General features: G+C 35.9%; 5 protein-coding genes across 6 annotated transcripts; 1 reads left to right on the top strand and 4 right to left on the bottom strand.

The window, feature by feature from the left end:
- Positions 1-629: 629 nt before the first annotated feature.
- LOC141840600 (rhomboid-like protein 11, chloroplastic) lies at positions 630-4,769 on the bottom strand. 2 transcript variants are annotated; one of them, XM_074728639.1, is made up of 7 exons: positions 4,493-4,768; positions 2,776-2,900; positions 1,843-1,928; positions 1,600-1,640; positions 1,330-1,496; positions 1,179-1,241; positions 630-925 (listed from the first exon to the last, which is right to left on the bottom strand). In XM_074728639.1, the coding sequence occupies exons 1-7, from the start codon at positions 4,698-4,700 to the stop codon at positions 731-733; spliced, it is 885 nt and encodes a 294-aa protein (XP_074584740.1). In that variant the 5' UTR covers positions 4,701-4,768; the 3' UTR covers positions 630-730. The 2 variants fall into 2 exon arrangements, with proteins under 2 accessions (XP_074584740.1, XP_074584741.1); XM_074728640.1 differs by lacking the exons at positions 1,600-1,640; positions 1,843-1,928 and having other exon boundaries at positions 1,330-1,491; positions 4,493-4,769.
- A 432-nt stretch (positions 4,770-5,201) lies between these two features.
- LOC141842075 (uncharacterized) lies at positions 5,202-5,998 on the bottom strand. The gene is made up of 2 exons (XM_074730292.1): positions 5,671-5,998; positions 5,202-5,506 (listed from the first exon to the last, which is right to left on the bottom strand). Exons 1-2 carry the CDS (start codon positions 5,992-5,994, stop codon positions 5,330-5,332), a joined length of 501 nt encoding a protein of 166 aa, XP_074586393.1. The 5' UTR covers positions 5,995-5,998; the 3' UTR covers positions 5,202-5,329.
- A 428-nt stretch (positions 5,999-6,426) lies between these two features.
- On the bottom strand, positions 6,427-8,711 carry LOC141841294 (peroxiredoxin-2C-like). Its single transcript, XM_074729437.1, has 3 exons — positions 8,516-8,711; positions 8,009-8,088; positions 6,427-6,863 (listed from the first exon to the last, which is right to left on the bottom strand). The coding sequence occupies exons 1-3, from the start codon at positions 8,668-8,670 to the stop codon at positions 6,610-6,612; spliced, it is 489 nt and encodes a 162-aa protein (XP_074585538.1). The 5' UTR covers positions 8,671-8,711; the 3' UTR covers positions 6,427-6,609.
- Positions 8,712-12,702: 3,991 nt separating this feature from the next.
- On the bottom strand, positions 12,703-14,992 carry LOC141840165 (transcription factor bHLH68-like). The gene is made up of 7 exons (XM_074728069.1): positions 14,718-14,992; positions 14,294-14,582; positions 14,111-14,188; positions 13,935-14,000; positions 13,622-13,687; positions 13,348-13,410; positions 12,703-12,916 (listed from the first exon to the last, which is right to left on the bottom strand). The coding sequence occupies exons 1-7, from the start codon at positions 14,891-14,893 to the stop codon at positions 12,770-12,772; spliced, it is 885 nt and encodes a 294-aa protein (XP_074584170.1). The 5' UTR covers positions 14,894-14,992; the 3' UTR covers positions 12,703-12,769.
- Positions 14,993-19,672: 4,680 nt separating this feature from the next.
- Positions 19,673-22,984, top strand: LOC141838947 (auxin-responsive protein IAA17-like). The gene is made up of 6 exons (XM_074726580.1): positions 19,673-19,726; positions 19,829-20,286; positions 21,151-21,377; positions 22,235-22,376; positions 22,573-22,634; positions 22,771-22,984. The coding sequence occupies exons 2-6, from the start codon at positions 19,835-19,837 to the stop codon at positions 22,806-22,808; spliced, it is 921 nt and encodes a 306-aa protein (XP_074582681.1). The 5' UTR covers positions 19,673-19,726; positions 19,829-19,834; the 3' UTR covers positions 22,809-22,984.
- The last annotated feature ends 1,487 nt before the right edge of the window (positions 22,985-24,471 follow it).

Raw genomic sequence — 24,471 nt, 5'->3', positions numbered from 1 at the left:
TGGATTAAATTGAAAAGAGAAATGATCACTTATTAGTTTTAATGATATGCCAATTTTGTTTTCATTCATTTCCATTTAATTCGGGTGGAAATAAAATTGAGAAACTAAAACACATTAAATTCTTTTCCGCTTTATCCTTCCCAAGTAAACATGTGAATTTCATCATTTCATTTCATTTTTCTCATATTTTTATTCCATGAGGCCACTGTAGTCTGTGAACAATACAAGTGGCCACTGTATTTGGAAAACATTTTCAACTTACAAATGCACCCTTGATTTATATATCTTTATCTTTCTCCACGTTCCAGTCTAAATTAATTTTCTTTGACTAGCAAGAAATTTCTCGCTGTCTGATGAATATGGCTACCCACCCGTCAACCACGATGCATATTTCCTGGTCTAAGAATGTGGATTGGATCATCAATTCCCATATGCAAATCGCCATTGATGCTGCATTCAGGATAAAATATACAGACTGGAGAAAAACGTATGGTTGCTCATTCCGCTACTTGAATTTCGTTTCCTTGTCAAATTCTATACTAATTTGTATCTTATTCCATTTTGATTGTTTCAAGATCTTTTAATCTATAAAGAATTGCAGCAGCAATAAGAAGTTATAGTTTTGACACAATAAGCTGAGGGGGCTGGTTAGAGTAAGAGAGGCCTACTCCAAGAATACATCAATTCATACATATCTATAAAACCAACAGTGCAGTCAATAGACTTGACGTCAAATTCTTTTGTTCTCATGTCTAATAGACTTGACGTCTTTCTGATAGGGTTGAGAAGGAATGCGACTTACAAGCAAAACCAAAGCAGCCCCAATGAGAGCTCCAGAGAGATGGGCAATGTGATTTACTGCCATGAAAGAGCCTCTCCCAAATGTTCCTGTGAGGTTCGTCGAAGCCTGTGCTGCTTCCATGACCTACACGGCATCGCCAGGAAACAACTCATTCGATGCAAAAATTGCTCATTTGATTAATCAAAGAGTTGCCCTCGTAAGCAATAAATAAAGCATGGAGGTTATTTTCAGGTCCTAGCAGAACAGTGACGTTCAATAGACAGAAATCAGATAGTAATGAAACAAAGCGGGAATAATACTCGACCAAAGTAAATCTCCCAGCTAATGCATGATAATGCTTGATTTTCATTAACTTTTTTCGAGAATCTCCTCCTACCTTATCAATTACAAACTGACCGAGGATAAGAACTTCAATGATTTTCCTCCAATCCCACGACATCTGCAATAATCATGTTCGTATTTTGTGGAATATGGATAACAATGACCAGAGAGATACTTTCAGAGAGTAAAAATCAGTAACGAATTACCTTAACCAGGACGCTTATTGCAAATAGTCCAAAGACTGCACCGGAAGCTCCTAAAGATACTGCAGATCTTGGGAGAAGTAACCATGAAACAAGGTTAGCTCCAGCACCAGTAAGAATGTATGATATCCACAATGCAAAATTCCCTTCTTCCTCCTCTACTAGCTTTCCTGATAATGAGGAGTCAAGGTAAATACAAAGTTGTGAATATCAAGAAACTCAACAAGGAAAAAGAAAATTGTAACACTTCAAAAGAAAATTACATAATCTTACCAAAAATATACAAGAAAAATAGGTTGCTAGAAAGGTGGTTCCTGTAAAGTTTGAAAAGTAAATCCTACAGTGAAACATTTATTTTGACGTTACTAATCATGAAAGAAAAATAGAGCCATTTCATCAGTCCAAAACGTGAAACCCATTAATTACCTTGCGGCTGTGCAGGTTTCAAATACAGGGAGAAAAAAAAATCAACTGGCATCACTAATCACTATGGCTATGAAGTTTAGAAGGACTAACCAGCTAGCATGGCAAAATGTTGCAGTCACAAACTGGAACCACGCTGGCAAGCTATGATACAGATACAGGATTTTGATCTCCCGAATCTGTAAAAAGAGAACATATTAAAAATTTTATTAAGCACTATAAGTTCCGTGGATCAGGACAGGCTTCAGGAATTGGAGACATCTAATGTTACCCAATAACGTAAAGAAACACTTTCACATTTCACATTTCACATAGAGAGCCAAATATCCTTCATACACACAATTATATGACAGTTCCTTGATATAATTTATTGGTTGCCTTTGAATGTGTCATACTATCCCAAATTATTTTATTTCCTTTTATCATCTATTCGTGTTACATCTAATTGCTCCTACATAATAATATATTTTACATCTATCAAGTAACTTCACGTATCCATCTTAGCATTCTAATCTCCATTATATTACTTTTTGTATGAGTTGTTTCTAACACCCATAAAATATTGTAGCTAGTATGACAGTCTTATAATTTATTTTAACCCAAGGGTCACACAAGATCAAATAAGACTCCAATAACTTCTTTTTGTTCCAATCACTCATTCTTTATCCTATCAACCATACCTTCATCCATTTAGTTTTGCAAATGAAATGTAGGATATGATATATTGAATAAACAACATATAAGTAGACAACCTAAGCCTACATTTATAGATTATACATTCCAAATCAAGTCTAAATACATTGATGATGAATCAAATCAAGTCTATATTATATAGATATTAGTGATTAAATATATATATATCATGATAATATCATATAGTTTTCACAAATCTACAATGTTTTCTTTCATATTTTGGCAGAATGAGGACATAGAATTCAAGATTTACTCATTAGCACCAATAAGGCATGAGAAATTAACAACCACGCAAAAACATTTTGGTCTAACAAATGTATAAATAAAGGTCACCTGAAGTATGTGGTCTGCCACATAAATACCGAGGTTAAGCAGTAGTATCCAGAATACTCCACTGACAGGCCGGTTTTGTCCTCTACTCCCATCAGGCTTTGCAAGCTCCAACTCTGAAGTCATATCTAATAGAAAGAAAGCATTATAAATAAACTCAATCCACTGTGGTAGAAGTAGAGAACCAAGTAATGATAATACAATCAGGTATTGTACTATCATGTCATAATCATAAAAAGAAACCGGATTTATGAAGCAAATTGAAGTGTGTTTGGTTTCCTTTGCTATATTACAGTCTATTCAGAATCTTAAATTCAATAACAAAATCACCACCAGATGCAGCGCCTGAATGAAGAAAAGAGTTTCACACACACACACACACAAAACTACTGAAAGGCACAACCCATTTTGAGCCCAAGTTCAAAAAAAAACATGAAGAAAAGGCCTAATTTTTGCAGAGAAAGTTTTCTGGCTATTAAAACAGGAGAAGCCACCTCTTCTAGTAGCAAAAAAAAAGAGTGTGTTTAGCAATGAAATATGTGCATGATAGAGTGAGCAATTAAAGGAGGAGAAGTCACCTCCTCTAGTAGCAAGAAACAAGAGAGTGTGTGCTTCACAATGGAAAATGTGTGCGATAGAGTGAGTAATTTGCAGGTTGTTGGATAAACATCCAGTGAACAGAGAAAGGGGAAGTAGAGAGGAAAGAAAGATAGAATGAAGGAGAAGAAAAAGGAAGAAAGGGGGAAATGTAAAAAAGAGAGGTGTTTAATGGGAGTATAAGATGGATTGAGAAGTATATGATGTTTAACTTTAGAGGGAAAAGAAAAAGGGAGTTGTTGTTCAATAATAGGATAAGCTTCGTACCTAACAAATCATCATGTTCTAAAGGATTTTCATATTTAATGTGGTTCTTATTTGATTTTTGAATTTATGTTGTAGGATATAATTGAACAGAACTTTGAGCTTCAAATGAGAACATTAGGAAATTCTAGTGAACATAAGGTAAGAGTTTAAAGTAGCACAATATCGTGATCTAAATGATATGTATAGTTATTGTTCATAATTAAATGAGGCTTGTTATGTATATTGATTAGTGCTAATTTTTATGTTGAATATAGCTTGAGAACTCACATAACTGATTCACTAAGACGAAGGCTGTGTATGGAGTGACCCATCGATGGGGATTATATGTAGGTCATTTCAATATGGCAGTGAATTCTTATAAGAACTAATTCCAATTAGATACTGAACTTAGTGACCTAAAATAGCGGGACCAAGTGACATACTGAAGTAACCTAAGTCATAATGGTTAGGTATGACAATACTGAAGTGATCCATACCAGAAGAGCTACTAGTGGTCGTAGCCTAAACTTGAGACTATTTAATTGATTGGATAAAATTTTTGATATTGCTTTTATCCCACCAATTTGATTTACATGCAATAATATGACCGAACATTCCTGACAAATATTATTGCTTTCTTTGTTTTAGTTTGTAAGTTCAAAAAATGAAATCCACATAATAGGTGCATTATGGACGTATACTCGTTATGCCGTTTTAATTTGAAATATAAGAGGTTAGTCTCTCTCTCTCTCACTCTCAGAAGTGTGGAATTCCAGATACCTTGTAATGTTATTCAAGCAACCGCAGACTCAACCAAGAAATCAAAGCGATTCTCCAATAACTGCAGAAGCGGAAGATCGACGAAGTAACAACGAACCTGATCCTTTAATTGGGAAAGGGTTCCGCCGGATGGATAAAAGAACCACTTTTGGCGGAGAGGCGTAGCTCCGGCGACCCGACGGGGCAGGGAAAACGACGGAGGGAGGACGAGAGTAGCAGAGAACCGAGACGCGAGTTGGGGCGAGGAGGAGCCCGACGCCGCCCAGCGGAGCCGGCAACGGTGCGAGGCCACGAAGATGGCCCATTTCTTCCCCGATTCGGAGCGACGGAACGAAGCTAGAAGCGTCGACCGCGTGGACACTCAGATGAGATTTTTATTTGGGCCTGAAGCTTAGCAATAGCGGGCCGTGATGGAATCCCTAATGCTCGTGTTTATCAATAAATATCTACTAATGAGACACAGGATACATTTATTTGCTTAAAAATAGTCTATTTATAAAAGTATTTTTTTAAAAAAAATAATTTATTTTTATAATTTAAATGTAATATTAAAATTTATTTTAAAAAAATTAAGTTTAGTGCATTAAGAATAAAATAATGTTTTAAAAATATTCTAAACATTATTCGTGTTCTCCTTGGTGCTTTCCTTCTCTCTTAGACCTACCAAAATGCATAATGGCAATGCCCTTGGTTTCCATCTCATCATTAGAGGAGCAGCTCTGACAGTGAATAAGTTCAATTCCATTTGCAAAGACACGTTCAAGTTCCAACCTCATTAACAAAGAAGATTGATCAAAGAAAAAAAATCTAACAGGTAATTTAAAGTTCCAACCTGATTAACAAAGAAGATTGATCAAAGACAAAATCTAACAGGTAATTTGTCAACATCAGGATACCAAAGAACAATAAAAGCAGCAACAGGTAGCATCTTCAATTAGGCTCTCTTCTTCTTGTTCCTTCCTGAAGCGGCATGAGATGCAGAATCAGGGATACGTCGAGGAAGCAGTCCTCGTATGATTGCGAAGAAGGCAAAAACCATGAACGGAGCATACAATCGAATCAACTTATCTGATGCTTTCCCAGAACTTAGCAATTCTCCCATTATAGCAGCCTGAAAAATGATGACAAAGTTCCTAATAAAAATAGAAGTGCAAATGTTTGATCGAGAAATTGAGATAGGGGGTGCGGATCCATGCTAGAAGTGATAACATTTTCAAGTCTGTAACAACAAAGATGTAATTTTTAGGGTTTGGGATATATTAAGATGCCGAATACCATGGTCGTGGCGACGTTGACGCCCGCCATGAGGGAGGTGGTGGTAGCCCATGGGCGGCGAGCGACGATGCCGTAGATATTGGCGACGGAGAGGGGCCAGAGGAAGGCGATCTCCAGCCATACGAGCCCGGTGAAAAAGCCGGGTTTCTCAGCTACCAAATAGTCGCCGAACTCCTCGGCGTACCACCGCTTCAGCTCCACCAGGGGCGCCGGGTAGAGCAATTTAGGTAGGCAGGTCTGCGAGTCGAACAATGGGGCCGTCACCGCCAGCACAGCGGAGAAGACCACCACCACGGCGTCAATGAGCACCGATATGAGCCCCATTTCTCGATCGTGTACCCTTCGTATCCTCCCCCTTTCTTATAAAATAAAGGGGTAGAAGATCCAGATTCAAGGCTGCTTTTCTTGTTAGAAAAGGATAAAAAATATCAAGGAGCAGATAATAAAATATTTATGATAAAATATTTCAAAATGGATAAAATAAAAAAAAAGATCAATAAATGCTAAATCGAGCAACTTCAACTTGACAGTGGTGCCAAATCACATCAGAGCATTTAAATTCCTTAAATTCGACTTCTCATATCTAAGAAAAACTCGACAGCCGACTTTGATCCGGCTCCATCAATCCATTCAGAACCATCGATCAGTTTACAGATGAAATCAAGAGCAGTTCAAACCCACGGAATAAGTTAAACAATTCTACAAAAAATTGCCCTAAGAGATAGTGTCTCTTGAACTGTCAGCAAAACTGATGGCTAGTAGTAAGCAAATTTACTTGTTTTAGGTTCAGTTGCTCAAAAACAGAGCTTTATTTAAACGATAGCTGCAACAGTCAAACGTCAAGATTCATATGAAGGAATACCACCACAGAAGACAGCTAGGGTGACACAACTAGTAGACTTGACATACAAACACACAAAGAAAGTGACCATAAAGATACTAGAGGGCCTTGAGGATCTCTTCTGCACCGGAAATGGTGAATGCTCCTCCTTCTTCAATGTTTGCAACCTTCACCACGAGGTTATCCACAAGAAGAGCAAACCTCCGCGACCGAATCCCCAACCCTTTTTCTGAGAGATCCAATTCCAAACCAAGAGCACGGGTGTAGCTGGCAGAGCCATCAGCCAGGAATTTGACATGCTTATTGTCGGAATATGTCTTTGCCCACGCCTTCATAACAAAGGGGTCATTAACTGCAAGAGATTTACACAGGAACAAATAAGAAAGAGTTCCAATCACTTTACAATAACAGAATGTCGGCCTGAAATCACAATCAATTCGATGCCTTCAAACTGGAAGGATTTACACATTTGATTTAAGTGGCGTGTGCAGATCATATTGTGCTAAATGTTTATGATGCAGGCAGTGCCACTGCCAAAGAGGATTTTTCATGTAATCAAGTTCCGTATCTTTTCATGTAATCAAGTTCCGTATCCTTCATGTTGAACTAGATTGCCAGCAATCTCAAGAGCAGCTTTGATGTTTGAAAGAGAACAAGTAATTTTTGTGGATAAATAAGTAATTCTAGCAGAAAATATCCATCGTAATAAACACACCTTGAGTTACAGTTCTATATTTTGCTTTTGCACTTAAGCTAGTGACAGAGATTTTTTTTTTCTTCTTACTTTGCCAAGTAACTTGACTTTTCCACCAATAAATGTGTGAATAGATACTTCATCTGATGAAGGTGTTCTATAAGAGTTGTAACTACTGCATCATTGGCTGTCACTTCTCTTTCTTAGTTCTTGCTAAGCGATTTCTTTCACCTCAATAAAGCTTGTAACAAAAATATATTGGTCCTTGATGCTTGTGAATTTGCTAAGCAAGCCTAAGTCAAACAATTGTTTATATTTTGCATACAGATGCTTAGGGGCCCATACTGTAACAATTGAAAAACTTATATTTCTTTCATGTGTTATCTACATTTTGTCTTTATTATAAAAAAGAACATTCAGTTTAACGAGTGCCTAACTATTTGATCATGAGATGCAAGAACTATGACAAAGTTAAATGAAACATGAAAGAAAACAGGAACCAACTAGTTAACAAAGACAGAATGTGCAAGTTGTTTGATCCATAAAATTGCATTTTGTCTGTGACTTCTTAATTATTTGGGATTGGAGACCTTCCAAACCATTGTGGCATAGAAGTCTTCACTTAAAAGGTAAAATTATTTCCTGTCAAGTATGAAGCCAAAAGTATTGTGATGAACACAATGCAAAACATGTGAAATTAATCTCGTCTAAATCGAATACTATGGCTTCAGAACTAACGCAATATTGTCAAATTGTCCGTCAGTATGAACCATGCTCGCTAAGAAGATCAAACAGATGATTACCGCTGATGAGGAGGATCTCGTCAACGCCCTTGGATTTCAGTTCCTCGGCACTTTCAATAAAGCCAGGCACATGCTTCATGCTGCAAAAGGAAAAAGAATAACATCAAAGATCTCCTGAGGAAGCGCAAATGTTCCGAGCAAGATCGCGTAAGGGTTCGAGCATAATAAGAGTCCTGATAGTGGCGATCTTGACTAGTCGAAATTAATTTCTATGACCTTTACATTTCCCCCCTTTTTCCCCCTTCAATTCCTATGTAAAATATTTTTTCCACTAGCATATGAAAAATCTTCCCTCACACCCAAAAAAAAAAGAGAAAAAGAAATCACAGAGGAAGCCCATGGATTTGACATGCTGGTGATTCGTCTGGTAACTGAGCGTCAAATAAAGCAATTGAAAGTGAATAAAACACATTAAAAAACAAAAAAAAAATCTTTTGCCAAGAGATCGGGCATAGAACATCTATTGGGCTGAGTGCTGGGAAAGAACAAGGGAATCGGCATGCTTACCTGCAGGTAGGAGTGAAAGCGCCGGGGACGCCAAAGAGGATGACCTTCTTGCCGGCGGCGAGGGAGTGGACTGACCCTTGCTGCAGCTGGTCGTTCTCATCGAACCACGCCAACGTGCCGTCCGGAAGCGCATCTCCAACAGCGATTGGAGCCATTCTCTTCTCGATCTCGCTCTCGCTCTCTGGATCTCTGCGATTAATATAACGGAGGTTGCTAGCGGATAGGGACGACGTTCCTTCATTGCTTGCTTTAAGATGCGGGTTTTTCCATAAATCATCACAGACAGGAAACATCAACTTCTGATAGCGTGACATATCTCATGACGTCACACTTCGAAAATAGTAACGTCGTCGTCAGAGAGTAGGTTAGAAAAATATGATGTTTCGTATCCTATACCAGACGGGCAATTTGCATTTACCCTGCCTCCAGCGCAGACATCGAGAAGATAGGAAGATTTTAGGGCTATTGGAAACCTTTGAAGGACGGCAATGAAGTAATTTTATTTATCTTATCTAATACTGTATTTAACTAATATTTTCAAATTACAAATATATTATATTTTTCTACCCCACTATTGGACCCATAAGTTGTTAATTTCATGTAACACATTTCAATTTTAACGCTGTCTTAAAATTTTTATTTAACGCTGTCTTGAAATTTTTATTTAATTTATGAATAAAAAAATAATTCCCCTTCATATCGCTCTTTAATCTTATCCGTCAGATCTGAAGGATTACAATCCTTCATATCTCTTTTTGCCATCAGCTGTCAGATCTGGATATATTGTGATCCTTCGCGATCCAACGCTCCAGGTCGCGTCATATGCGATCCATATCACACATCTTTGATCAACGATTGCTATCCGTTTGCTCAGTCAGCAGTTCAATTATCTCTCCTTGCCCACATGTGGCCTTGCGACGACATGCACATGCGAAGTGTAAAGTGCATCTATAAAGCGTCCATTGTACGTGTGCACACGTGGCTGGTGGCGAGTAGCGGGCTCGCAGGTGCAAGCACTTGAGCGTCGGTGAGAAGAGAGCATATGAGTTTTGTGTTAACTTCATTAACACAAACATTAATAAAGAAAGGAAATTCATCGAATAATAACGTGGAACTATTCCCTGTGCATTTATAGTATTAATTAACAATTAATACTATTCTGATTTTAAACAATTAATTTCTCATTAATCCTTAATCAATTTTGAATAAATTAATATTCTAAATTTATTTACGCAAAATGTAAATTTTGATTTTGAAATCAATTTTGACTTTCATATCGATTGATGGTACTCTGATTTTTCATAAAATCGTACTGATCCTTTAAAACCCAATATCCAACAAATGTTACTTAAACAGAGAGACTCTGTACTCCAGGAAGGAAATCTATGGCGTTCAGGGCTTGCAAAAGCTAGAGAACAAGCGGTTAAATTAGAAGCAGCAGTGGTCAGAGCTGAAGAAAGGGCTAAAGTTATAGAAGCTAATGTCGAAGATATGATAAAGGATGCTTCAGAAAAAGCAGTTGCTGCTGTAAGGGGAAAAGAGGATCTCGTAGCACTTATCACTCTTTTGCAATCACAAGTTGAGAGGTTTGCTCGCTCCATGGCACTTTTTTCTACTGTATTTCTTTTGCATTCCAAGATGATTATCTTTATCTGACTAGTTCTTGGATAGCACAGAATGGAAAACAAAAAAAGAAGAGAAAATAGAGATTATGTTGCAAATTCTTTTTAAGATAACAAGGCAAGTTGCTGAAGTTACATAGATGGGTAACTTATAGAAGTTACATACATGTATGTACAGTTTAAATGCAACTAATTAATTCCATCTACAGTCCTGTTTTTCCCTAGAGGATATTGAAAAAACCTTTCAGTACATTCAGTTTAACAATACATAATCACATGACTATCATTCATCCTTGGCCTCTGTCTCTTTCCAAGCCTTTGTGGAAGTACTACACTATAAATGCAAGAAAAATAGAAATAAGATGAGCAAAAGAATCACAAAACAAGATTGAACTGGAGAAAGTGGTTATGTGGTTTGGCAAGGTTTCTTATTCCCACGGCCAACAGATATATCAGTCCTCTTTTATAATACAAATCTGACAGAATAACAGGTCAAAATTACAAAAGTTAAACTGTGTTGGAGAGAGGAAAGGTTCTAACCCTCCGCAAACCTCTAGGTAAAAAATGGCTCCATTTGCATTAGTCCATTCAAAAATGTAGTGCGTCAACGAAGTTCCACTCTTAACTGACATACTTCTATTTTATAAGCATTAGCTCTCTATTCTAAACTGTGAAGTTAAATTTCCATGTGTTTAGCTTTACCTTTAGTTTCATGACATATTGGATGTTGGAGCAGCATGTTCCATTGACTTCTTGATATTGAGGAACAAAACTTTTAGACTATATCTTATGATAGTCTTTGTTTCCTACATAGTGTACTATTATGCAGTTCACTTGTACCCATTTTCATCTTTGAAAGTATTTGTATAAATGCATCTCTTCATGAATATCAGATTTCAAAGTAATCCAAAGCAAATCTGTGATGAAAGATCAGAGTCATGCTCTGGCATTGAATTACTGTTTAGTCATGCTATGGCACCCAAACTATTCTTTTACTTATTTCACTGAATACAAGACATATTTCTGCTACTATATGCCAAAAAAAATTTTGTTTGGTCTCACACTTAAATTCAATCCCCATGCATCTATAAGTGCACAACGTTTACATATAGAGATATAATAGTATCAGTAGGAGCCATAAATAATTTTGTTGCGTATTGTCTTTTTTAGTTCATTTTTGCTTAACATTTCACTTAATTTTTTCTTCCTTTTAAAGTTATGACATTCACATTGTTTCCTGTAATATGCATATATTGCTAAGATATGTAATTGATATCATTATCATGATGATGGAGAATGATTTCAAAAGTCTTTATAGAGTTCTTGATTTTATGTCTTGAGCACTAATTCATCCGATGCCTTCTGTAATCAAATTGCTTCAGATGAGTGGCTTTTCAACTTTGAATGATAAATTAGTTGGGACCGTTAAAAACATAATTCAGTCTTGTTAAAAACATCAATAGCTTATCACTTTTCTCTTATCATTTAGTTCAAATTGGTGTGAAGTACAAATACAAGTCGTCTTAGAACTAGATTAGAGTTTAAATAGATCTTAATTATGATCTTTTACAACGGTTTGAGGATCGACTTGAGTCAGATTTATTTTTGACACCCGTACTTATAACGAAGTGAAACGTTCATTGTGCCTCTAAAATAGCAAAACATATAGCCTCGCAATGTTGCTTCCTTGGATCTACCATGTATCTTATACTTACAAGTTCCACAACATTATTTTATTCAATTTGGTGCGAACTATATATGGAGTAGGAGTACATCAGACGAACAATTATTAAAGCAAAATAAATCAATCCTGTAATCATGCTGCTCTTCGTTTTGTGTGTGTGTGTGTGATTGCTCATGGAAAATTTGGAGTCTTTCGTTACAAACTCATTTGATAGTTACGTTGCTTCTAAATTCAACCTATTTTCCTGTTCAATAATGACTCTTGCAATCGCCATCGATCTACATTAACTAGATATATATAAGAAAGTTGAGGACGATTGGAATTATATTAAACAAGAGTACGTAGGCGATCCCTTAGGCTGCTACTGGCTATAAATAAACAAGAGTAGGATAATAAACAAATCACACAAATTGAGTCCAGAGATTCTCAAATCAAGTCTTTCAATTTTCTAGACTAAAATATTCTTATCTAATTTACTGCTAAAAACAATGGTGGATAGATATATATATATATATGGCTACGTGAGGATTTTCTACCTGGTGGAGGCTAGAATGAAAATCCTGATATACGTCAACTCAAACAAAGATAGCTCTAGCCAGTGAAGACTACTACTGGTACTGCCCTTCTGTTTAATTATTAATTACAGTTTTCTCATGCATGCATCGCATGCAGCTTGATATATACTGAGTTGGGGAATTTAGAAAAACAATATAACTAATCTTGTTCATATATGTCTGCCGAATTGCACGCCGTGCTACGTACGTTTCATGCATGCAATTAACCAACTTCCATAACATCATTAGCAATCAGCCTTCACTTTGAGCAGAATGACTGCTAATGATGCTATGCCCATCATGAATATATATAATTAAGTCCGAAGCAAGCTTGAAAGAGAGTTAATTTCAAGAGCATATATAAATATTACATGTGTATGCATCTCCGGATCTATCAGAATCCTCCACCAAGAGCAGCAGCCCACAAATCTGCCCCGTTGTCACTTCCTACGTGCATGGTGAAGGAGACAGGGACAAGGCACAGCCCTCGACTCCTCAAATCCTTTCTCGACTCTTCATCACCAGCACCATTATCATTCACCTAATCAAACAATTACATCAACTTATCATCCAATAATTTAAGATCTGCATGAGTGCATAAACTTAGCGCAAGGAAAAGAATTAGGTGTGATTTGAAGCTGTAAAGGTAATGCAACTTTAATTTGTTCCAATCCAATGCCTTTAATTGTGTCGTAAGGCGTCTTTCCAGTACTGAGATTCTTTAGATATATACTTTTCATGTTGGGTAGGTCAGATCCAGATGTTTGTGAATTGTGATGTACATACCTGTCCCAAACTGATAAGCTTAAGGACGAAAATTATATACATACAAATATATACTAGATAAAAATTTCGCCTACGATTTTTCCTTCTTTTTCTGATAGGAAAGATTATCGACATGTGTGCATCCGTCAGTGAGCTCGTGCGAGCTAATTTGTTGGGAATGGTAACGGCATAGATATAATTACTCACAGGCTTCTGTTGCCTCTGTTGCCTCATGGCCTGCTGCTGCTCCAGGTACGGCGAGCTCAGACCCTACAAAATTACAAATAATACACACCAAAGAACAATAGATAATATGACTACAAGACAACAATAACTAAAAGATATACTGCATACTATAATGCCTTTCGTTTTACTGCGTGCCTGTAGCTCTGACTTTTAAAAAAAATTGAAAATTTCACTTGATCATTTCAGTGTGGAAGTTAAAGGTCAGAGATAGAGAAGAGTGAAACATTTGATTGACCTGGATTTGACTGTGGAGGAATCTGATGTAGCCAATGGCTTCTTGCAACACGGATGCTGTGTCAGTCTAAAAAGGACTTTGAGTCAGGTTTCCTTTAGTTGAAATATCAAAATAATCTAATTAATTATTGAGTGACCAATTAAACCTTGACCAGTTTATCAGTTTATTGCGGCCCTTGTTTAATAATTTTCTTTTTTTTTAATCTCCTGATTTATGAATTATTAAAAATAAATACGTAACAGCAGCATTAAACGAAACACAAATAGGGGATAGAATTTGTGTTCTATTAAAAGCTGAAAGCAGCATTAAATACCTTTCCAAATGGGGACACTAACTGGTGCAGTGTGGTTATTCTATCCCCTAGCTTCTCCTTCCTCACCTGAAACCAAACCCCACATATATAATTCCCACTTATTTAATTTGGTTACTTAAGACTCTTCAAAATATAATCACCTAACTAGTGATGAGGATAGAGAAACGAGTTTTGACCTTGAGAGTAGATTTTGGAGAGGAACACCCGAGAACCTTAGCTTTCTTCAAAGCTGAAGCAGTTTCTGTGCTGTTTCCCTTCATAATTATATAACATGATTTCAGTAAACCAACAAGTAGTAAGATTTGATCAGTTTATGTGATCAAAACCTTACACCTGCTACTAATTAGCTTGAGAATTACCTCAGAAGAGTTGTTATCGATTTGCTGCCTGGGCTTGTGTGAGAAATCCAACATGTTGTGGGTGCTGAAACTGGAGGTGACGCAGGACCTGGGAGATGAAGCTGAAACAATAGGATTTTGATTCCATGAGAATGGCACTTGACGATGAAACCCTGCTATTTCTGATTCAGACGGTGATGGATACACCATCTGCTGCTCACGTAGCAATTGATCCAATACTCTACAATTGTCATTAGCCCCCATCCTCTTGCTGAACCCATGCTTTTCTTCTTCTGCGACCAACCCTCCGCTGGATCATTTCTTTGTTGTCAGATAATTAAAATTACATATATACATACATATGTGTACATACTCGCGAGCTATAATAGATACAGAAACCTATAGATCTCAGGGATTGAGAAGAAATATGCATGGATTAGCTTACAGTAGAAGTTGGCACCATGACTCTGGCAAATCTTGGCTTCCATGATCTGGATGCCACATCTCATGATTACTGGAAGGTTGAGGGAAGGGAACAGGCATCGCCTTGTTCAAGCTCCACCAAGTCGGGGCGGGAGAACTACTACTACTACTACTACCGTCCATGATCACCTGCTGCATCAATTGGAGCTCTCAAAGTAAACTTAAATCTTGGAAGCGGAATACAATTGTTACAGTCGAGCGAAGAGAGTTGGATGCAGCTTAGTACATGGAAGTATAAAGCCGTCTTTGTTTTGGGGTCTGCTTCTCTCTCTTTTATCTCCTTTTTAAAAATATTTTTAGGGCATACTTTTTCTTGAAAAAAATATATATATTTTTTCACATTTCCCCCCATTCTTTTGCTGCTTTGGCTTTGTGTTAAAGTAGCTTGAGCAAAAAGGGTAGGGCAGTGCTTTCAGACCAGGAAGTGGGTTGAGACTTTAATTGACGAGGGGCCTGAGTGAATAAAATTTATTATTATGGCCAAGGAGTTGGCAGTGTGGGCTTAGGGATTTGAGCAGCCATTTTTTAATGTTGGGATATCAAACTGATCGATCTAATGGAATAAAATTCAGCTAGACAGGACGAGACCTTAAGCGAATTTTATTAAAGACGGTTAAAGCAAGGTCAATAATTAAAGTGTGAGAAAAGCAAAGATGAAATTCTACTGTTAGGGATGTGTTTGGTTAAACTCTCCTAACAAGCAACTCCATGTGACACAATTTAGAACTTTATAGTTGTATATGTTAGAAAATCCATATAAACATATACGATCATTATGAACTATTTGGTTGCTAGCTGGTTTATGCAGAATGTTAGTTGAGGGGAAAGTGGAAAAACGAGTAAATCTCACTACCGTCCATTGACTCTTCGGAAAAAAAAAGAATTTATTTTCTTGATTATAAGAAACAGAGTTAAATTGCCTTATTAAATAGGACTTCATTTGTACAAAGGAATAATCACTTTAAGCCACACACAGACGCAATAGCAATACAAAAAATTAAAGCATGAATCGTGCATGCATGGCTCTAATCTATTCAATAAAAGACAATAATCTAGCTATCATTATCTTGAAGCTTTGACATGACAATACACAGAAAATTAATGTTTTACGACGTCAAAAAAATACCAGAATGTATCGAACTAAAATAAATGGGGAATATAATCATAAGGCGTCTATTTGCCTAATTAAGCAAATATCCAAACGATAATTTTAATTATTATTTTATATATCATCAACAAAATCCCTTTTGCCACCAGGAAGCAGCACCATTAATTAGCCTCAACCCCTCAAAAGCCGAGCCCACGACGGGTTTCAGGGATGGGTAAAGAATTCGAGTTCGCAAAATCCGTACCTTGCTTGCAATCTTTGTCGGGAGCCTCGTGTCCTTTTTTTTCCTACTTATATGTATTGTAGAATTATTTCTCACACTTTCTTTGAATTAATATTATTTTATTTAAACGTAATAAAAGAGTTTGCATCAATAAAAGTAGTTGCTCTCTGGTTTGTCTTATAGTGAACGCTGTCTTATTCCTTTCTAGTGGGGTGAGTTGTCACGGCGTAGTTTTAAGTGGACAGGATTTGAGTGGAGCCCACCTCTTTCACTCGCTCACACACATGACAAATTATGTTAATAATATTAAAAATATATAGTATTAAATTTAATCTTAAGTATTATTAAATTATAAATATTGGATATTATATGCTTTTAATTATATTTAAGGTTTACTAATTTTATTTAAAAAATATTAAATTAAGGTGCATATTTTTATTCAAAGGATGAAAATTTATATTCAAAAATAAAATTAGATTATTTATTATTAGTAAACGATCATAGGAGTTGTCCAAGTACAATTCGCTTTGGGATGGAGTGAGATCTTTACTATACATAATACTATTTCTTAAAAGGAAAAAGGAGATTTAATTAGTTCCCTATATATACCGATGATTGCCAACAAACTAAAATCCAATAAGAGCTAGTCTTGTTTATCGGTATTAATACTGCCAATAGATCATTAATTATGAATACTAATATTTTCCTAGTGCGTAGGTTATATAGATGCTTGTATTAATTTCATTCAAACACGCTATATATAAATCCAAATCTGTGGACCAGACTACAAAAACTAATCTCGTCGGTATGACGTCGAAATGTATTTTTTCTATATAAAAAATATTCTTGGCAATACCTACACAAATTAGTTAAGTTAAATTAATTCAACCCTTAAATGATGCTTCTCAATGACTTCTTTTTAAGAGCCATTGTCAACTTGTCCGTGTAGTACTTGAAGCTCGAATCAAGAAGGGAGACAAAGTTACTTTGTTAAATTTCTTGGTCGCTTGCTTTATGTTCGTTGAGAGTGATCGATGGTGAGAAAATATTTCATTTTTTCCCATTAATTTTTTTCACCAAATAAATTATTATAAAAAGAAAATCTATATTCTTCTCGATCTATTCTAAAATCTATCGTCTTTATCCTAACGAAGGATATTTCTGATCTTAGGATAAGGCCAAAGAAGAAAAACTTTGGACACTAAGCACGTGAACTGATCCTTGAGGATCTTACGTTACATAAATTAATCCATTTGTTCCTATGAGTCATTTTCAGTGCATGAAATTTGGAATTTTATTATTATTCCCTTCTTTACAACACCAACAAAATTGGCATCTATCTATCTATCTATCTATTTATCTATAGTTCTTTCAATTTAATTTTCCCCCTACAAAACATAAAGTCCACAAGTAGTGTTGACTTATAGTCTTCTATATGTAATTAATGGATGCCTTTGTTCCAAATTCGTCCTATTGCTTCTTTACTTTCCAATTAAAAACAAAAGTTAATTAAGGCGAGCTCATGATTACGGTTCTTAATGAAGCCTTTTGACCTAAACCACCCAAATCCAATTCAAAATTATTATTTTATGCCAATCTTTTCCGTGGAATTTCCCCGTCCTTTTGGTGCCTAGTCCTCATAGGCTATTATGATAATTTGGAATATTTTGCTTTTTAATTGATTAGATCTATGAATAATTAATCACTAAAAATTTACAAAAAAAAAAACGAGGCATGTGTTGACATTCCGCTCCGAATCTGAAATATTTGTTTTGGGGCTGAGGGAGCTTTTGGGCTTCTAGCCCAATAGCAGCCCAAATGTGGTCCATTTTGATCAAAGGTTCACCTTTAAATTCCAAACTAATAATTATTATAGCAAATAATAATAATAATATTTTTGTTCGTAATTGAACTGAATTGAAATATGTTCATAATATATATGTTTTCTATTTTTATTTATTTAACCGTTTCCCAGACGAGGATGAAATAAAATAATAAAATGGGAAGAGAGGCGTCGTTGTCTGGACGTGAGACATGGCGAACGAGTTACAGTAACTTGTCGGTGGGCAGGCTCCATTATGCCTTCTCTCACTTATTGATTTTTTTTATTGCTCCGACAAAGTTACTCCTCTCTCTCTCTCTCTAATGGTTTGTTTAAATTTATTTTTTGGACCTTTGCAATGAAGTTCGTCTTCTCCCCGGGAAAAAATATTTTAAAAATTTTAAATAACAAAAAAAAACTTTTTTGAATTGCATAAAAAAATTCTACTGACTTGTGTTTGATGACTGAAGTTGACAAGAAAAATTTTAAATAAAAAGATTATAGTTCGAGCCAAATTAGATGACTAAATATATCACTATGTAATGCATGCTCTATAACAAGTTATTTAAAAATATTTATGACTTGAGTATAATGATCAGGACATATTGATCGTAAAGAGTTATATATTTTTAAATAAAATTAGTTGTGTTATATTAATATTCGAAATAGATGAAGAGCGCGAGGAAATAACATTATTTCTTCCTGCATATTAATTATATTATAATAGTATGGTTTTTTCCATGTGCATTACTTGATAAAAAGATACATTTCAATGAATTTTACGAGGTGACCATTATAATTAATGTCTTACCAACTTCAAGTCATGTTAGCTAGACAAAGTAATTAGCTAAATATTTTGTATGTATCTTGAAATTGCACTTAATCAACAGTATATATATAAAACTATCAAGTAAATCTTACGAGCTAGATTAAATTAAAACTACAAAAAATATTCATTAAAATGAGGTGATATCATGATATGTAGGAAGCAGCAAAATGATTCTTTCGGTCCCTGTATTTTATTTTTCGTGGATTCAAGTACAGGCCATGTCTCCACGTGTTTTTTAAAATTATTTTTTAAAACCTAATCTGCCCAATTAAGCAGTTGAAAATAAAATAAAATAAAAAATTGAGGAGTCGAAAGTTCACAGAGTACAGGATGCATTAAAAATGAGACAGGCAGTAAATAAAAATATTTTAAGGCTGATTCGGAATAAAAAGGGCAGAATGGCGAAAAACTACGGGAGAGCATGTTTTGGTAAATATGGAAAATAAGGGTGCATTTGGATAAATTTTTTTTGATAAGGTAGGCCCTGTCTCAATGAGGTGCCAAAATAATAATAATAATAATTAATTTTAAAAAAGGATGTCTGAATTTACACTCATACTGTTTTTAGTTTTTTTTTAAAATTATTAGAAATACAAATATAGGAATTGAAATTCAATTATCAATTCAAATAAAAAATTCAAACATCAGGGAATTAGTATTTAAATTTTATATTTACCATGTTTTTTGAAAAATTAAGTCATCTTATATTGTTACAATAATCATATATAAGTGAGCTACTAATACATAAAACCATTCCAAGTTACAAAAGGGAAAAAACGAAAAAAAGGAACAATTGCAATAATAATTCTTCAGCAAAATTATTATTATTATTATTTACAGTTGGTTACTTTTTATTTTAAAAAAATTAATGCAAATAAAATATATCAAGAGAAGTGCCTTTGTTCATGTTTCTGGATCTAAATAAAAGGAGACAAAATACAGCAGGCTTCTCTCTGCGCATTCGCAGACACTAAACTCAACTCTCAAAGGTCGCTCCTTTCTGCCTTCTCGCTCGTTGCTTCTCATCTTGCAGTCTTCTTCTCTTCTCCTTCGTCTCCTTGTGTGCTAATGCTCACTGGTGACCTTCGCAGAGGCTGATGTCACCACCTCTGGAGCACGATTGCAACGTCCTAACGGAGCGCATCTGCTCGGCGACCGCTGCCGGTGATGGGATTCTCAACCTCAAGGAGACGGAGCTCCGTTTGGGCCTCCCAGGATCGGAGTCACCCGTCCGGGACGACAAGGTTGGTCTCACCCTGGAGTTGCTACCGCCTAAGAGCTTCTTCACTGGCGCGAAGAGGGGATTCGCTGATGCCTTAGATGCGGGAGCCGGGAAGTGGGGCCTGGCCGCCGGTGGGGGTGGCTCTGAGAAGGAAATGTCGAAAGGCGGCGCCTTGTTCTCTCCCAAGAGGGAAGGGGCTAGCGGTGGGAAGACAACTGTGCTAGGGAGTGCCGCTAAGGACGAGGGGACCAAGGCGGCCGGCCGCGATTCGAATATCTCCGTGGGGAATTCTGACGAAATCCAGCGTGAAATTGCTCCTGCTGCAAAGTAAGTCGAGTAAACAGATTTTTTTCCTTCCTTTTTTTTGTGTGTCATTTTACCAAGGCTTGCTTGGAATCATTTTTAGTTGGAAAAAAAATTAAAAGAGTTCTTAAAAATTTTAACTTCAATCATTATGTTTGGATTAAGTGAGAAAATGAGAAGTGAAATTCTATTTTGTAATCATAAACTTGATATATGTGTGTGTGTGTGTGTGTGTGTGAGTGTGTTAAAATAGAACTGTTAGTCTTACGAATTTTCAAGAATTCTCAAACACAAATCCATGAATTTTTATAGGATTTAAATCACAAAATTTTTGGGATAATAAAATTCTAACTTTTTACGAAGCACAGGAATCTACAAATAAGCTGATAGTTGCATCGCTCAGCAAATAGAGAAAAAACTTATAGTTTATGAGAAAACTTTGCCCCTTAAGCTTTTACATTGTTCTGATATTTTTTTTTTTAATTTTCTATCTTTTCCTATCATTTGCTTTGTTCCCTCCTTTTGTCTTGATTATCTTATTTGATTTTTTTTCTTTTGAATCGTTGCACTAACTTTAGGAGCATCTTTAATCTTCCTGGAAGTGTTCTTAGTTTGTGTTGATCATGATTTTCCTCCATTTCTATTCTACTTTCTTGAACCTAATTTGTAGACAAGCTTGTTTAGTTATGGAATATTTTGGTTATCTTAGTTGTGTTTTTTATTTTGTTGCTGGAGTCCTGAATTAATTTATCTTCTCTCAGTTATATTTAAAATTTTCTCTTTTACTTTCAAGGATCAAATTATTTCTGGAAATAATGTGCAGAGTGATGCTTTATTGGTGCAAATGTCAGTTGATACATTCATCTAACTTTTCTTTGTTCATGACAGGGCACAGGTAGTTGGTTGGCCACCAATTCGTAGTTACCGAAAGAACACAATGGCTACTAATCCTCCAAAGAACAAAGAAATGGATGGAAAACATGGGTTTGGTTGTCTTTATGTCAAGGTTAGCATGGATGGTGCTCCTTATCTCAGGAAAGTTGACTTGATAACATATAGTGACTACAAAGAACTTTCTTTGTCACTTGACAAGATGTTCAGTGGTTTCACCATTGGTAAGCTCTCTTTCTCCTCTTTGAAATTCACATTACAGACTGGCTCATGCATTTAATATGACAAGAAAATTATAACTAGAATCTTTCCTAAATATCTGAGGGCAACACGCACTTGTTCTGGACATTGAACTCTATATTAATATTTGGTTCTTCTATTGATAGATTTAAGGGTTGAAAAATTATTTCTAACTGAGCATTTTTGGTCCTTTTATACCTTCCAGGGAGTAGTAGCTGTATTAATTTGTCTTGCCTTCTGTAATTCATAATTCTTTGTTTCCAATTTTCATACTATGTTGAACATAAAAGAAATGATTTCCCCTCCTTTATCATCCTCCCTAGTTCTAGAATTTGAACATTTCTAACAATAACCTTTTGTCATTCTCAATCAATCTCTCATCTTGTTGGGTATGGATTTTATGATTACCAAACATGTGGTTTCATAAGTAATTGGCCATGGAACTCAAGAAAAATAGATGCATTACCTCTATTTGGTATTTTCTTGGCCTATCTATCCTACATGCATCAAACAAAGTAAGTTGGATGGAACATGGATGTTCCATAAAGAAGGAAATTTTTGAGACCAACAAAGCTTACTTTGGTTTCCTACCTAGTACTGTTATAGAGTATATACTTCCATATATTTATATTTGACAGATGGCTTATTTGATTGTGTTCTGACATTTATTTTAGCCCATTTATCTTGATATATTAAACTCACTGCGTTCGAATGTTCCTGCTATTAGAGCAAATTTTATCATATATATGTTTCATCACAGAGTAAATTACCCGAACTACCCTTTACATTTTACCCTTGATTGTTGTAGCATATAAAGTTTTCTTCTTTTTTGGAATTTCAGGGCACTGCAGCTCTCAAGAAATCCCAATGAGAGACGGGCTATCTGAAAGCAGGTTGTTGGATCTATTAAATGGATCTGAATATGTCCTTACTTATGAGGACAAGGATGGAGATTGGATGCTTGTTGGTGATGTGCCATGGAAGTAAGTTGACTATATACAGTTGTTTGATGTCTTCACGTGAAGCTATTGGAATAAAAAATTGAGATTTACATATTCTTTGTCATTTCTATAATGGCTATTGCATTGAAGTTTGTTTAGATTAGCAGCCTCTCTTGCTTCTGAATTTTGCCAGATCCTGAAAAGTTAATTTTGCACTGTTGATCTATTGATATGTCAGGATGTTCATTGACTCCTGCAGACGATTGAGGATCATGAAGGGTTCTGATGCAATTGGACTCGGTCAGTTCTGGACATCTATATAATTCCAAAATATAAAATTTACATATATTTGACTGAAAAAGATTCCTATATTTGAATACTGTTTCAGATTCAATCATGTATATATGCTAAATGAGTTCTTACTATTCTCTTACAGCTCCAAGGGCCATGGAGAAGTGCAAGAACCGGAACTAAGGGAAAAAGATTAATATTATAGCACATAGGTTCTCCTTGAGATAAGAAGGGTTTTAGTTAGCAAGCGTTCTATATCTGTTATCTCTGTGGTTCGAGATTTAATATTGACTAAGGTGTCATTGCCTAAGACATTGTTATCTCTATGACATTGTTGGAGTCATGCTTTCTCTGTTCAATCTTTTGTCTATGATTGTGTAATTCTTTGCTTGCTCTTTAGACTCTCATGATCTTTTAGAGACTAGCATTAAGTTTCGACATTAGTACATGAATCATACAACATGTGAATTCTGACTGCTTTAATTTGCTATATTTGCAGCAAGTTATATGGTGATCTAAAATCCATATTAATCCACATGATGAGTTTCTAGGCTGCTGCTATGTCGGCATTTGTTGAAGTTTGGATATTCTACACCTATTAGTTCTAGATGGGCATCGACAAGTACAGATATCTGTAGCTTAAATGATTAGTCATTTGAAGATGAAATGAATTCAACCTTAATTCGATCATAGCTATGATTGCATCTTCTAATCATCACAGACTAAGGAGGCATGTTGAAGCTAAGATGTTGTATGTCCAATTGTCTCATGTGGATACCTATTAGAAATTTGTCCCTTCTCTACTAACATTATTTTGAAATGGAATGGACATCCCTGCAATTCAATAGCATTTACTGCTTAGAAAAAGTAGCTGCCCTTCAAATTGGCACTCGTGCAGTCCTCAGTTTGCCTTCGTCCAGCCGAGCAACTAGCGAGTCAATGCGCGACCTTTATGGCCTGGCATGTTTAGCAAGAAAACAAGCTATAGACTCTGAAATGCGTGTCCTATTCTTTTGCTTGCAAAGTAGCTTTGGCAGATTGATTTATTTGACTGTTTATCTAAAAGTTACTGGAAGAAATTCCATGTTACTCTCGTGCCATCGTCGGATCGCTTTCATGCAGGCTTTCTTTATCTTTCAGCATTGTACATGCATGTTGAAACCTGCCTCCCAGGCAGCTTTTTCGTGAAGCTCGATGAGTGGGGGGACCTCTACTATGTACATAGATTTTCAAGCTTGGTGAGTGTTCTCTATTGAAAGATACTAACGCCAATACCTGATCAAAATGTAATTCTGCTGACATGAAATATTTCATTTAGTCTACTTCTTCTGGCCGTTGATTGTCCTGATTCTTTGAATGACAGTTCTTAAATCTTAGAACATCATGCTGATTCTTTGCGTTAATACTTGTTGTTCTGATGGCATATTGGGTTGAACTGTGAAGTGGAGAACTTTGCTATTGCTGAACAAATCTAGCCTGCCTTCTTTTCTTGAGAATTTTGCCAGGAAAATCTCAAGGCCACAATTGTTATATGCAATAAACACACTTTGCACAGATGGATAAAGATGCTAATGACTAGATTATATTCTCATGCATGATTTACTTCGTGCACTCAGCACTGAAATATAATATGATTGGGAATCAGGTCCTAATTGATCGATGAACGTTATGACAAGGTATGATGGAATCACAGAAGTTAAATGGCATTATCGTGTGGATTATTTATCATGGCGGCGTCAATGAGGGAGGGCCTGTTTGCTTGTGGGTGAGGGGACAGCATCGACTTAATGGACGGAGACCCCCAAGCAAAATTTTGTTTATGTATTATTAGGCTTATAATCTAGGT

The sequence above is a fragment of the Curcuma longa genome, chromosome 11 (assembly GCF_044706935.1).
Source record: "Curcuma longa cultivar G26 ecotype Majalengka, Jawa Barat chromosome 11, ITB_CL_G26_1.1, whole genome shotgun sequence".
Taxonomy (NCBI): Eukaryota; Viridiplantae; Streptophyta; class Magnoliopsida; order Zingiberales; family Zingiberaceae; genus Curcuma; species Curcuma longa.
This window is presented reverse-complemented; position numbering and strand designations above follow the sequence as displayed.

What these genes read in the sequence shown, in the direction of transcription:
- LOC141840600 (XM_074728639.1), bottom strand. Translation starts at nt 4,700, where the DNA reads ATGGGCCATCTTCGTGGCCTCGCACCGTTGCCGGCTCCGCTGGGCGGC. An exon ending in TTTCCCAATTAAAGGATCAG is followed by an intron (nt 2,901 to 4,492) that starts GTTCGTTGTTAC and finishes TCTTTCTATTAG; the next exon opens with ATATGACTTCAGAGTTGGAG. An exon ending in GTCAGTTTGTAATTGATAAG is followed by an intron (nt 926 to 1,178) that starts GTAGGAGGAGAT and finishes GATGCCGTGTAG; the next exon opens with GTCATGGAAGCAGCACAGGC.
- LOC141842075 (XM_074730292.1), bottom strand. Translation starts at nt 5,994, where the DNA reads ATGGGGCTCATATCGGTGCTCATTGACGCCGTGGTGGTGGTCTTCTCC. An exon ending in TCAACGTCGCCACGACCATG is followed by an intron (nt 5,507 to 5,670) that starts GTATTCGGCATC and finishes ATCATTTTTCAG; the next exon opens with GCTGCTATAATGGGAGAATT.
- LOC141841294 (XM_074729437.1), bottom strand. Translation starts at nt 8,670, where the DNA reads ATGGCTCCAATCGCTGTTGGAGATGCGCTTCCGGACGGCACGTTGGCG. An exon ending in GCTTTCACTCCTACCTGCAG is followed by an intron (nt 8,089 to 8,515) that starts GTAAGCATGCCG and finishes TTCCTTTTGCAG; the next exon opens with CATGAAGCATGTGCCTGGCT. An exon ending in CGAGATCCTCCTCATCAGCG is followed by an intron (nt 6,864 to 8,008) that starts GTAATCATCTGT and finishes AATCTCTTGCAG; the next exon opens with TTAATGACCCCTTTGTTATG.
- LOC141840165 (XM_074728069.1), bottom strand. Translation starts at nt 14,893, where the DNA reads ATGCAGCAGGTGATCATGGACGGTAGTAGTAGTAGTAGTAGTTCTCCC. An exon ending in TCGATAACAACTCTTCTGAG is followed by an intron (nt 14,189 to 14,293) that starts GTAATTCTCAAG and finishes ATAATTATGAAG; the next exon opens with GGAAACAGCACAGAAACTGC. An exon ending in AACAGAGGCAACAGAAGCCT is followed by an intron (nt 12,917 to 13,347) that starts GTGAGTAATTAT and finishes TTGTTTGATTAG; the next exon opens with GTGAATGATAATGGTGCTGG.
- LOC141838947 (XM_074726580.1), top strand. Translation starts at nt 19,835, where the DNA reads ATGTCACCACCTCTGGAGCACGATTGCAACGTCCTAACGGAGCGCATC. An exon ending in GTTCAGTGGTTTCACCATTG is followed by an intron (nt 21,378 to 22,234) that starts GTAAGCTCTCTT and finishes TTGGAATTTCAG; the next exon opens with GGCACTGCAGCTCTCAAGAA. An exon ending in GTTGGTGATGTGCCATGGAA is followed by an intron (nt 22,377 to 22,572) that starts GTAAGTTGACTA and finishes TTGATATGTCAG; the next exon opens with GATGTTCATTGACTCCTGCA.